At 42.3% G+C, this 13,837-nt stretch overlaps 1 protein-coding gene and 1 pseudogene across 2 annotated transcripts in view; both read left to right on the top strand.

The window, feature by feature from the left end:
- Nucleotides 1–11,540, top strand: part of LOC309870252 (liprin-beta-1-like) — a 63,642-nt gene extending 52,102 nt beyond the window's left edge. The window contains exons 18-26 of the mRNA XM_082742437.1: nucleotides 387–537; nucleotides 1,222–1,333; nucleotides 1,481–1,569; nucleotides 5,196–5,318; nucleotides 6,043–6,168; nucleotides 6,744–6,932; nucleotides 8,460–8,639; nucleotides 9,327–9,392; nucleotides 9,674–11,540. Of these exons, the coding sequence (XP_082598563.1) occupies nucleotides 387–537; nucleotides 1,222–1,333; nucleotides 1,481–1,569; nucleotides 5,196–5,318; nucleotides 6,043–6,168; nucleotides 6,744–6,932; nucleotides 8,460–8,639; nucleotides 9,327–9,392; nucleotides 9,674–9,760 (1,123 nt within the window). The 3' untranslated portion in view covers nucleotides 9,761–11,540. The remainder of the gene's footprint in view (nucleotides 1–386; nucleotides 538–1,221; nucleotides 1,334–1,480; nucleotides 1,570–5,195; nucleotides 5,319–6,042; nucleotides 6,169–6,743; nucleotides 6,933–8,459; nucleotides 8,640–9,326; nucleotides 9,393–9,673) is intronic.
- A 692-nt stretch (nucleotides 11,541–12,232) lies between these two features.
- On the top strand, nucleotides 12,233–12,945 carry LOC309868610 (rab15 effector protein pseudogene; annotated as a pseudogene). Its single transcript has one exon. The product of its transcript is annotated as a rab15 effector protein pseudogene (transcript).
- The last annotated feature ends 892 nt before the right edge of the window (nucleotides 12,946–13,837 follow it).

The following is a 13,837-nucleotide window of genomic DNA, read 5'->3' as shown; positions in this document are numbered from 1 at the left end:
TGCTACAGTTCAAGTTAGACTTGATTTCTTTCCATCTAACCTAGTGTTTTCTGTTTAGAAATTCAGTCTTCAAACCACGTTGACTGAAACTAGTACAGTGACTTGACTTGTTGGTTCAACTTGTTTTTCTTCCACAAATCTGTTTCTTGCTCAATCATATTGAATCTTTTGTGGTTTCATTTGAAAATGAAAGCTGTGGTCCTTTTGAGGTAACTTTCAATGCCAGTACCACCTCCCCTAAACATGGACTGAAAAGTAAGCTTTTCATGGTCAAATAGGGTATTACTAGGGAATTTCTACATTCATTCAGTATAAGTTGGTCAACCTTGAGAAGCCACCGGGCTGGCTTGGAATTGTTCTTCACACAGTTGTTCGTTTTCTTATAGCGACTTGGATATGCCATTTGCCAAATGGACCAAGGAGCAGGTTTGCGATTGGCTTGTGGAGCAGGGCTTGGGGTCCTACGTGAATTCAGGCAAGCACTGGATTGCATCTGGCCAAACACTTCTGCAGGCTTCTCAGCAAGATCTGGAGAAGGTGACTGCTTCTCTGTTTTGTTTAGACAATGGCTACTGAGAAAGAGAATATGATTGTAGAATTGTTTTATACTCCAGAAAGGGGAGTGGGGGGAGCCAGTCAGTACTCTTGAAAAACTGTGTTTTCTGCTTCACACTTTTTTTTTTAAATTTAATCGCATGGATTTAACAAGAAGGACCTGATCTTAATGATTCCTTATGAAACATGTAAGCCACTGGCTATTTTAATGAGAAATAATTGTATAGACATAATAATAAACCTTAAGCTCATATTTCTCAGAATCTTTGTGAGGCTTTAGCATTGGCCCAACTTCTCAGTGTAATGTATGCAATTCAACTTTACTTTGCCAAAAGGAAAAGGAAAGAGCCCTACATCTTACGTCAAATTATTTAACATATTTCCTAATTGTTTAACCTTTTGTACAGAAAGAATAGAATTCCAGTCTTGCTGAGGAAGGAGCCTACTAGGGAATGGAACATCCCACTAAACTAGTTGCTGTGGTCTTGGCTTTCTAGGGGCCTTTTGTTCAGCAACATTTCACCAACTTGACTTGGCATGCTGACTGAACAGGATTGTCGGGTCTTTAACACAGGCTTCGTTTGGGGGGAGCTGGCATCTTTTGCCAGTGGCATCTAGCCCATAGTGACAGAATGGTCAAACCAGTGTTTCTGCTTATTATTTCAGGAACTTGGGATTAAGCGTTCACTTCATCGAAAGAAGCTCCAGCTGGCACTGCAAGCCGTGGGGTCTGAAGAAGAAACCAACCATGGAAAGCTGGATTTCAACTGGGTTACTAGTAAGAGATTTTAAATTCACTCATTCATGAATGAGTAAATGAGTGACTGACTGAATGAATGAATAAATGAATGAAGCTGCTTTTTCTTTTGAATCACAAGTACAGGTGTTGCGTGGCTTACTAACAACACCGATTTCTCTCCTGTAGGGTGGTTGGATGACATTGGTCTCCCCCAGTACAAGACCCAGTTTGACGAAGGACGGGTAGATGGTCGAATGCTCCATTACATGACTCTTGTAAGTGATTGGCTCCTGGGAGTTGGGGAAGGGGAGTGTCAAATTGCTTTTCTCTGGAAAGACACAGAAATAGTGAGCAAAATACATTGTTTTCACAATGATTCCACCAGAGTTTCAGGGTGTTGCCTTAACTTGAGAAGAGCCAGAAGAGTTTCTGTTAAGTTGAAGTCAGAGGATTTGGTGATTGCAGTATCGTGGGAAATTTAAAACTTGGATTTAAGCTGTATGAAGGCTAATCTAAACTCAGCTCTCCAGGAAGATGGTTTTATGTATATTCGACAATGTAGACCCTGAAGTGCACGCTTTGAAGGGGTAAATTTTCGCATAATTGTATATGCGAATTATATGTTATGAAGATGCTTTGTTTTATTTTATTTTAGATTTTATTCATTTATTTGAAGGAGAGAGGGAGATAGAGCACGAGCCCGGAGAGGGTCAGAGAGAGGAGGAGACTTTCACTAAGAAGGGAGCCTGATGTGAGGTTTGGTCCCGGGACTCTGGGATCATGACCGGAGCCGAAGGCAGCCACTTAACTGCCTGAGCCACCAAGGCGCCCCTCTCCTAACGATGTTTAAAAAATAGAGTGTAGAGTGTCGAAGCCCTGGGGGTTTCTGAGTTACACATTCCTATATGCAGTGACTGCTCAGAAGAGACCACCCTTTTGACCTGACATCTAGAGACCCGTCTCCTCTCCTCCCTTCTGCTTTGGAGAATGTTACCCAAAACCTGCCTCCTTTCTCTCTTTAGCCCCGTTCCACTAGGGGAGTAATCGCAGAGGCAAGAAGTAGGCTGAGGTGGACTCTCTGATTCCTGCATTACTGTTCCGTATTTTTATCCTTCCATCTAAGAGGTAGAAGGACTTTACAACAGTGGAAGAGACGGTTTCCAGGAGAACTTGTTCTAGATTCCGCAGTCCTGTTAGTGCACTGCTGCTTTAGATTCTTTTCTTTAAAAGGCCTTTTGTGAGCTACGCTCTGGAACCAACCCCAAGAAGTATCTTCTTTAAGTTTGTTGAAAATTTGGGGCATCTGGGTGGCTCAGTGCGTTAAGCCTCCGCCTTCAGCTCAGACCATGATCTCAGGGTCCTGGGATTGAGCCCCGCATCGGGCTCTCTGCTTAGCAGGGAGCCTGCTTCCTCCTCTCTCTCTCTGCCTGCCTCCCTGCCTACTTGTGATCTCTGTCTGTCAAATAAATAAATCTTTTTTTAAAAAAAGTTGTTGAAAATTTCAAACAGCTTATTTTTCAATGTCAGAATTGTGGGGTTCCTTTCATGGGATTCATTTTCTTCTCTGTCATTGAACCAAAGTCCGTACCTTGGTGGGCACCTGCTTGTAATAACACGAGCGCGTGGCACATTGCATGTATACTGTGTGCCAGACACTCTTCCAAGCTCCGTACTCCTATGAATACTCCAGTTTCAGCAAGCCTTGAGGTGACATTCTTGTTATCCCCCAGTGTTTAGGTGAGGGAATGAGAAACTTGAGAAATGGGGTAGCTCAACCAAGTTTCCACAGCCAGAAAGTAGTCAGAAGTCACAGGGTGTTTGAACCCAAGATGTTTCCAGATGCCTCCTCTTAATAGCTCAGCCTGCAACAAATTCAGTAAATACTTGCCTGCTTGTCTAGGTAGGTATGCTTCTGCACGAACATGAGTAGATTCAGGCTTAAAACCACAAGAAAAGTGCACATAAATTTTGTGACTATAAAAGAGTAAATCATCTTAGACAATTAGACCTCAAAAGTTCTGAGTCACAAAAATACCTATTTGAACATGATATCCTGGGCTGGATCCTGGAATAGAGAAAGGACCTAGTGGAAAAGCTGGTGAAATCTGGGTAAAGTCTGTAGTTTTAATTACCATTTTTTTGTTTATGTTAATTCCTCAGTTTTGATGACTACATTATGGTTATAGAAGGTGTTAACCATTAGGGAAAGCTGAGTGAAGGATATATGGAACTATTATCTCTTCTTTGGCAACTCTTTGGTAAATTAAAATTCCCTAAAAGATTTTTTTAGGGGCACCTGGGTGGCTCAGTGGGTTAAGCCCCTGCCTTCGGCTCAGGTCATGATCTCAGGGTCCTGGGATCGAGCCCTGCATCAGGCTCTCTGTTTAGCAGGGAGCCTGCCTCTCCCTCTCTCTCTATGCCTGCCTCTCTCCCACTTATGATCTCTCTCTCTCTGTCAAATAAAAAAAAAAAAAGAAGAAGAAGGCGGTGGCACCTGGGTGGCTCAGTGGGCTAAACCCCTGCCTTCGGCTCAGGTCATGATCTCAGGGTCCTGGGATTGAGTCCGGCGTCGGGCTCTGCTTAGCAGGGAGCCTGCTTCCTCCTCTCTCTCTCTGCCTGCCTCTCTGCCTACTTGTGATCTTGCTCTGTCAAATAAATAAATAAAAATCTTAAAAAAAAACAAAAGATTTGTTAAAAAATCTAAAAATAGTATCTGTTTTGATTTAAAACAGCCCTCTAAAAAAAATGTCTCAAGCTAAAATAATTTGCATTGTATTTACATTGTAATCACGTATTTAGATTTTTTTAAATCTGAAAAACTTGAATTAGTTGAAACTGACCTACGTGGAAATGTTTTGAATGGGTGTCTCAATCTTAGATTAAAATGTGTTGAATGCCTTCTAACTTACCATAAGGAAGTGCCTTAAAGAAATTGATCCAAAAAAAATTCAGGAAATAATTTTGCTGAGTAGCTTTAAGAATTTAAGCTGATTGTCCAATATTTTTATTTAAAAACTATTTCTATAATAGATTATCACCCCCCCCACCACCACCAACAAATGTGTTTATCAGTAAGGTGTGTCTAAAATGGATATTTTTCTTGTTTTATTTTCTGGGTGTGTTTGGAAATAGACTGGTGCTTATCTTGACACTGCCCTCCACATCACCTTCTGAAATAATTTGTTTTGGTGTGTTTGGTATGTTTGAAATGTTCCCAATAACCACAGACAGGAAAGTTACACCTGGAAGGAACTGATGGTGATACATGTTGCTACTAATAACTTCTTCATGTCTCCTTTCTCTTTAACTCTCACCAAAACCTTCTCATCGATCAACATAATTTTCCCAAAATTATTCACAGACTCTGCTGGATAGAGCATAATAATCAAGAACTAGAGATTCCTTGAGGCTTGGGGAATACTATAACAGAGATACTTTTCTGATTTTCTCCCAAATGGTGATGTGCCTTAGTTCAGCAAACCTAGTTCTGCTGTCCTCACTGAACATCATGGGCTCTTAACTCTTTGCTTTATCACACCAAATCAAAGTGTAACCCAGCCAATTCCTTTCCAACTGTGCTCTACAGAGCTGTGGGGTCTCACGATCCTGTTTCAAAGTGTCCGGAAGAGAAACAGGTGAAACTTGGCTTCTGTTGATACAACACTAATTTTTTGGTGGTTGTTTTTAATTTGGGGTCCTGGAGAGGATTTTGTTGGGAACAGGAAAAAAAGTGTTCTGTTACCAAATAAAGGGTTTGAAAATACAAGCGCTCGAGGCCTGTTGGTAGAGGGGTTTCCTAGTTTTACTTGTTTTCTGAAATTTCCCTGAGAAGGTCCTCCTGCTCTAGGCCAGCTCAGTGAACTCCTCTTTTTGTTGTTGTTTTGTTTTGTTTTTTTTTCAGGATGACTTACTGTCTTTGAAGGTCGTGAGTGTGCTACATCATCTCAGTATCAAAAGGGCTATCCAGGTCCTGAGGATCAATAACTTTGAACCGAACTGTTTGGGGAGGCGGCCGTCTGACGAGGTAGCACCTGAGGTTGAGATTCCCGCTGCATGCGCTCTCCATGCACGGGACAGCTGTGCGGGCAAAACAGACACACGAGTCTTCATGGGCCGGCAGGGAAGGCTTCTGCCATCCTCAGAGCCTCAAGTCCAGCCTCATTACCTTCTCGGGCTTTATTTTCCTTTATCCCCCCCATTGTGATGGCTCTACCTGTGTAACCACAAAGATTGTGTTTTAATTTCCCTCCCTCCTTTTCTCAGGTGTCTCTTATTTTCTTGCCTCCTTAAGCCACAGAGTTAAATATCACTCTAGAGACTTGTTTTCCTAAAGCACTGCTTCATGAGTTTGTGAAAAAAGCTTGGAACACTGGCACGGATGCCTCAAAACAAAACTGAGATTAGCAGACCCCTTTTCACCTTTTCTGTAAATACTTAGTGGGATGTCGAGGGAATTGTGCTCTAGAAGGCAGACTTTGTAGAAGGTGCAGTTTGAGTGTTTGGGATCCCACAGTCAATGGACTAACGCTCCTTTTATTTTGTTTTACTTTTTTCATAAAAAATAAAATGTTCCAGATTTCATTGTTTATGCACCACACCCAGTGTTCCATGCAATACGTGCCCTCCTTAATACCCACCACCAGGCTCACCCAACCCCCTACCCCCCTCCCCTCCAAAACCCTCTGTGTGTTTCTCAGAGCCCACAGTCTCTCATGACTGAAGCTCCTGGTGGTTGTTTGTTCTCACAGAACAGCGTCACCCCGTCCGAAGTTCAGCAGTGGACCAATCACCGGGTGATGGAGTGGCTGCGCTCCGTGGACCTGGCAGAATATGCCCCCAATCTCAGAGGCAGTGGTGTCCATGGTGGGCTCATGGTAAAACTCTCTTTTAATTGAAAAACTGACTTCTCATTTTGTTTCCATCAGTCAAATGAGTTAGGACATTATCAGTTTGCTTGTCATAATCCTAGCACCATCAAACTGAGCCCTCCTGTAACCATTTCTAGGGAGTCTTTACTTTCCGAGTATTTTTCCCCATCATGTATTTGTATCATGTAGGGTTAGATCAGATTTCAATCCATTGTCTCTTATCTTATGTGACCATCTGGCCACTGGTTCTCATGTGAGGCGCAGCACCAAAGGCGTGAAACACCTGCCACATCCAGATTCTATTTCTGCACAGTGATATAAGGAGTCGCCTTCCAAAGGCTCCACTTTGGGGAGCTACAAGCCCTAACTTTGGAATGCATGGATGTTGGGAACGGCTCTACTTCTCACTGGCTTAGGCAAAATAAAGATCTATAGCTTGAAAATCAAAGTCCATGCTCGGTCTCTCTCTGGGCTTTTGCGGGATCATTGGTGATGACTAAATGAAGGAACTTTGCCAATTACAAAGCGCAGGGCAGACATGCATGATACACAGTGCCTTAAATGACTTTTTTTTTTTATAGGTTCTAGAACCTCGTTTTAATGTAGAAACAATGGCTCAGCTATTGAACATCCCACCAAGTAAGACCCTCTTGCGAAGACATTTGGCTACTCATTTCAACCTTCTGATCGGGGCCGAGGCCCAGCACCAAAAGCGTGATGCCATGGAGTTACCAGATTATGTACTCCTGACAGCCAAGGCCAAAGTGAAGGTTGGTTTAGGCTTCTGTCTTCTAATAACTGGTTAAAGCAAAAACTAAAGCTGGGGCTTGGTTTTGACCTGACTGTCCCATTTTCTGGAGTTTCCTGAGTCTTGTGGATGGGTTAATGGTCTGTGCATCTTTAAGAGTAATTAAGAAAATGCATTTTTGCAAGTGTCTTTCTGGGGGAACCATTGCTCACATTTATTCTATTAGAGTTAACAGTGATGAAGAGGATGACGTTGGGATGCAGTCAATGTATTGCCAATGCAGAGTCCATGACTTGGGCTCAAACATTGATTGCAGTTGTTCTATGGATAAATCCAGCAGAAGAGGAAGATTTCTCACACAGATTCAACTTGTCTGGCTTGCAATGAACCAATCTTGCAAGTTAGAAAAAGATACTTAAGAAATGACTCAAGGTAGACCAACAGAGAATGGCTGTTTCTGGGTATACCCAGATTCATGGGTCATACCAAATTCAGATTACATTTTCTTCTTTTTAATCATTTCTCTGTGAACTCTTATGAGTCTGTTATCTCAACCAACTTAATGTGGAGATAGAGTTTATCAGCTCTTCTGCAAATTTGTACTAATTTCTTTATATATAGAAATATAGATATTTCTCTCTCTCTCTCTCTCTTTTACCTCCTCTACCTGCCTGACACTTTCTCATTAGCTCCCTTTCTCTCTTAAGAGATCTGCCAGATTTGAAACTTCTCAAAGACTCTGTTCTATTTAAATTCTCACCATCAGCCTGATCACCGTCTGCTGAACTGATAGTCTCAGGGACTATGCAGTGACTCAGATGGAGTTTCTCTTCCAAGTATCATTAGAAATTCTCTCTCCAAACAAGCGAGGATTCCTTTAGCAACCTCAGTTCTGTTATGGAAGCATAGCCGGCATACAGGATAATCATAGCTTCCCCTGAAAAGAAAACACAGTTAGGGGCGCCTGGGTGGCTCAGTGGGTTAAGCCGCTGCCTTCAGCTCAGGTCATGATCTCAGAGTCCTGGGATCGAGTCCCGCATCGGGCGCTCTGCTCAGCGGAGAGCCTGCTTCCCTCTCTCCTGCCTCTCTATCTACTTGTGATTTCTCTCTGTCAAATAAATAAATAAAATCTTTAAAAGAAAACAAAACAAAAAAAAAGAAAACACAGTTAGGACCATTCTCTTTTCCTGATCTGAGATGGGAAAACCTTGCAAAACTGGATTCATCCCTGAGAAATATCATTGCATTAAGTCCTGTTTAATCAAAAACTAAGGCTCTTGGCATTTTTTTGCGTATCACCGTGACTGCGCAGCTAATTGGGGTGAATAAGTAGAACAAGCTTAATCTTCTGAGATTCATAATCTGGATCATTTATTATATTTGGGCATATCAATCATACACACACAGGGTGCTTTTATTTTTGTCACACCAATTTAATCATCCAATTGCTTTTCTCTGTCAATGGAGTGAATATTTGAATCATGCATATTCTCAATTCTCTGCCATATGAGTTTTATTAAATCCCTGGATGTTTGCTTTTCTTTTAAAGCCAAGGAAACTTACCTTCGGCAATTTTTGGAAACTGAGAAGGAAGAGACAGGAAGATAGGGAAAAATATATTTGTCCTATGGAACTGGGACATCCATCAGGAAGTACCTCTAAGAAGGGATTTAAACCTGGATTGGACACGCGTCTGTATGACGAAGATGATTTGGACTGGTTGGAGCAGGTAAAGGCAATAGGACATGCCTGTTTTCTTTCAAGTTCCTCCAGCCATGAAACACTAAATGGAAACTTGATGCACTGTGTCTACTAATCAGTTTTTTCTCTAATATCTGAAAATATAATAAGAAAATAATAGTCAATAGCTTCCCAGTTGCTTGCTATGTCCCAGGCACTATCCTCAGCAGTTAACGTATGTCAGCTTTCACTGACAGAGCCTTGTCATCCTCAGTGTAGGGGGAAGGAAACCGAGGCACGGAGAGGCTGAGTAACTCACCTGAGATAGAAGAGCAGCTTGAAGACCTGGGCTTCCAAGCTGCCAGGCTGGGCTGCTCACTGATGTTATACTGTCTCTGGGTTATGGAAATCTGTGTATTAAGTCAAGTGGAAATACACAGCTCATGTAGTCTTTTTCAATGCAAAGTCCTGGATTTGAGTATTGCCCCCTAGTCACCAATCCTTTGATGTCATTGTCAATATCAGAGCATTAGGCTAGAGGTGCCAGTAAAGGGACATTTTGGCTCATTCTTAGCCTCTGGTTGCTGTAACGAAAGGAGGTATCCCCAGAAGTGTTCTGTTGCTCCCAGCCCGTTTCATATCACTTGCATTATTTCTTCTTCGACTTCTCATTTTGCTGTCCTTTCTTTGAAATGATGCAACCGAGTAGGTCACATGATGGGTGTGTTCTTTACAGATGGAGGATTCAGAAGACACAGTGAGACAGATACGGGTGTTCACCGAAGGCATCAACAATCTAACGGTAAGTCTGTAAAACGAAGTTAAAATGTTATTCTACAGGGGCACCTGGCTGGCTCCGTTGGTGGAGCGTGCGATTCTTGATGGGGTTGTGACTTCGAGCCCTACGTTGGGGGTAGAGATTACTTAAAAATAAAATCTTTAAAAATGAGAAGAAGTTTAAAATAAAAATGTTATTCTAAAAAGATATTTAAAATAACCCCAAAGGACTGCATGTTTTAACGGAGCGAGTGTCGTGCCGAGCTCCTGCTTCCTGTTTCATGACCCCATCCCCTTGTTTTCCAGCGCAAGTTAAAGGAGGACGACATGTTTCGGGATTTTGCCGCCCGTTTCCCCAGTGCCAGCATCACTGACGAGGACTCCAATGTTTAATCTGAGCACTTGGACGAGCATGAGGAGCCCCTTGGCTTTCCTCCACCTGATTTTTCAAACAACTCAAAGAATCTAGAACAAACAACAGATTATATACAATTGATCATTCCACCTTCTCGGAAATGGACACGGAGGCCTGGGTTGCGGGGGACAGCGTGTGCCTATTCCGAAGACGCCATGAAAAATGAGACACTGGTGAATGAGAGTGTAGTGGTCTGTCCTCTATTTAATGTAAAAATCTGTGATATATTTAAAGTGTTGCATTTAATATGAGTGTTTTACTGTAGCGTTTCACGTTCCCATTCAACAGTACCCAGGATTTGGGGATCAGGAAGCAGTGCGTGGATGATCTCGTCACGTCAGTGTGACAACACTGTAGCTGTCAGCATAGGACATCACATGCTTTCAAAATCCGTATGTGGAATTTCCTCAAGTGTTCCACGTGCCTGCTAAATGCCAGCGGCCACCTCCACTTGCCACCTCTTGTCCTATTTTATATATTTTTCTAAATACGTGTATATATTTAGTACATAGAAAATAGAACTTTTATTTTGTGACATACAGGAGATGATGAAAAGCAAATGCAGTGCTCCAAACAGTCATATACCAAGTGGTCCTCGAAAGGTTGGGATGATCTCTCCTTCTCCAAGCTGAATTTTAATGATATTAAAAATGAGTTAATATTGATCATCCCAACTAAATTAGGGTATATGAAATGCCCCTTCTCTGATGACACATCACCCAGTTAATTGTTGAAGAGTTGAAAGTTTCAGCCTTCATCTTGGATCCTTTAGCCTCAAAAGGAAGAACACCAGGGACATTTGAATACTATTAACTCAAATGAATTCAGAAGTTCCCCCCCCCCAATTTGTAGAAATTTCTGAAGAAATCAGACCCAAACAAAAACCTTCACAGTATTAAGCTGCTTATTTTCCTTCTTGCTGAGTATCTCATGACATCAAAATACTAACCATCTACCTACTGTTATTAATTGTATATTTCTCAGGCTATCAGTGGATGGGATTTTTTTATGTTAAGCTGAATATGCATCTGAACATTTCGTCTCAGAGTTCAGTAACGCTGAGGCTGCACAATGAGTTTTAGAATGGCTATATATTGATGAGAAAACGTAATTCATGTTTTTAGCACAGGGCCCAGATGACATTTATTTCTAAAGGAAATAGCGGTGGCAAAAACTTACTGTGTTTATCATTATTTTTAGGGGTAGTCGAAAAAATAACCTATTTTTTTATTCACTACTACACTTCCCACGATAGCCAACATGGTAAAGACACGTCACAAATTGGTGTGGGGAGAGGCAGTTCAGTATGTGCCCATGGATTTGCTTATAAATTCTATTTGAATATCAGTGGTGTGATCTTGCAAGTTCTTAGCAGGTTACCAAGCTTTTCAGCAAGGGCCTATAATACCAAATTACTGTTTATTCGTGACTAAAATGATCTGATGCTAATAATAATCCTTTACTCTCTACTATTCATTGTCTGGTAACTGTATTGGACTCTTACATACTAGTATTATTTTTAATGTGAACATATGTCACCATTTGAAAAACAATTTCTTATTCAAACCTGGTTAAAAAAAATATGCCAGAAGACTGTTAGAGATGCCAAATATTCTTTATTCAGGGCAGTGTAACATAACTGATGATATGTGATAAAGTTAAATATTTTTTTGATGAGATATATTTTATTTACAAAACATTGTGCACTGCTGGTTTTAACATATGAAAAGAAATAAAGTCAGTTGATAATTGTCTCCTGTTTTTATGCTCTGTGACTTTATTTTCCTTTGTGCAGAATACCCAGTAGGCTTTATTTCTGACCTATTAGAACAGTGACACAGATGCTTTATCATTTGCAAACTCCCATAAATTTCATGGGGGAGGGTTATAGCATATATCGACAGGTAGAAATTTGAGGGCTCTGAGGAATTTCTGTACAAAAGGAAATAGGCAGCTGGACTGGGTGGGGCGTAAGGAATCCTAGCAGAGGGGTTATTAGAAAAGCAAAGGGAAATGACTCGCCATCAAAGTTGAAGAAGTTTGTTTTAGAAGGAGATGTATATTCCTTTAAAGAACTAAATACTGTCTTTAAGTAAAATTTGAAAAGCGGAAACCTATCTTGGAAGAGATTGCCCAATATTAGAAGTGGAGTGAACATCGCTAGAGAAGAACAGATGTTTTGGTGAGAGTTAATCATCTCTAACTTAATAAACCAGCAGGAATGTGTGAATACAACACACCTCATTGGCAAACAGAGAGACCGGGCATGTTTGTTTAGCTGTGTGTCTATGTGCTCAGCTACGCCACGTCAATGCTGAGTCAGAAAACTGGGACTGCATTACCAGACATGACTTCACTGTAAAACACCGTAAAACTTCTCCGAAGAAGTCATTCTGCATGAGCTTCATACGTTCGATCTCCGGAAGCAGTATTGATCAGGTGAAGAGGAAATATGGGGCAAAACTCATCGCAACAGTTGCCTCCGAAGGACAGCAAAGAGGATTCCAGCATCTGTGAGGTTGTCAGCGAGGCTATAGTCCATGCAGCTCGGAAAGTGAGGGAGTATCTTGGATTCGAAGATCCTCTGAGCAATCTGTGCCCAGCTTCCAACACTCTGAACGAGATCTTCTTAATCCACTTCATCACTTTCTGCCAAGACAAGGGAGTGGATGAATGGCTCACCACCACCAAGATGACCAAGCACCAAGCTGTACTGTTCGGGGCAGACTGGATTTGGACTTTCTGGGGAGCCGACAAACAGATCAGGCTTCAGCTGGCAGTGCAAACTCTGCAGATGTCTTCCCTCCCTCCTGTGGCATCTCAGCCCTGTGACATGTCCCCTCCAGAATCCAGGGCAGGGGGGTCTTCCAGGAAGAGAAGTCGATTTGATAAGCTTGAAGAATTCTGTCACTTGATAGGAGATGACTGACTGGGCCTGTTTATCATCTTTGGGGTGCCAGGTAAGCCCAAAGACATCAGAGGAGTAGTCCTGGACAGTGTCAAAAGTGAGACCGTGCGGGGCCAGTTGCCAGGACGGAAGGCCGTGGCACAGTTTGTCCTGGAAACGGAAGAGTGTGTGCCCATCAGAAAGCTGCTGGGGAACTCTCTGAGTAAGAAAGATGGGCTGAGAGAGGTGGGCAAGGTTTATATTAGCATCCTCTGAACTGGACGTGGGCAAAGAGACTGTAAGGCAAAAAGGAAAAAGTATTTCAGCGAGCTCATCCACATGCATCATCCCAGCATGGGATTTTTTTTTTTTTTTCTCTACCCACCCTCCATTGCAAGAAAATAATCACCTGGATCAAAGCATATAATGTCATGACAACAGGGGGGGAAAAACCCCTGCTCATATTGCAGGGAAAATTAATTTATTCAATAATAAAAATAAGAGGAGAAAATAAAGTCAGCCTTGAAGTTTGATTTGCTAAGAAAAAGTCTTTAATTGTTTAATAAGTCTAGAACTGTAAAGTGTAAAATGTATTTTTACTGCTTGGGTGGGAGGTGGCAGGGTGGGGGATAAGCTGGTCCGTGAGACTACAGAATGGGATTAATTACACTGACAGCACCAGTCCGATTCAGGACCCCTAAACAAAACCTCATTCCCTCTCTTCCTATGAGCTCTGCCCTTGATCCCATCTCCTCCCCAGCTGCTTTTTCTGCGCACAGAGACTCTTGGTAGGATTCACTTTGGGACTTGCTTGAAGTGTCCACTTTCCCTATGCGTTAAACACAGTGACCCCTGAGGTGCCTGGGTGGCTCAGATGATTAAGCATCTGCCATCAACTCAGGTCATGATCTCAGGGTCCTGGAATTGAGACCCACATCAGGCTCCCCGCTTCTGCCTCTCCCTCTACTACTCTGTCTGCTTGTGCTCTCTCACCCGCCCTGTCAAATAAAACATTTAAAATAGGGGCGCCTGGGTGGCTCAGTGGTTTGGGCTGCTGCCTTTGGCTCGGGTCATGATCTCAGGGTCCTGGGATCGAGCCCCGCATCGGGCTCCCTGCTCCGCAGGAAGCCTGCTTCCCTCTCTCTCTCTCTCTGCCTGCCTCTCTGCC

Source organism: Mustela nivalis (genome assembly GCF_964662115.1).
Source record: "Mustela nivalis genome assembly, chromosome: 7".
NCBI lineage: Eukaryota > Metazoa > Chordata > Mammalia > Carnivora > Mustelidae > Mustela > Mustela nivalis.
The sequence above is the reverse complement of the archived record's forward strand: the minus strand, read 5'-3'. Positions and strand labels throughout refer to the sequence as shown.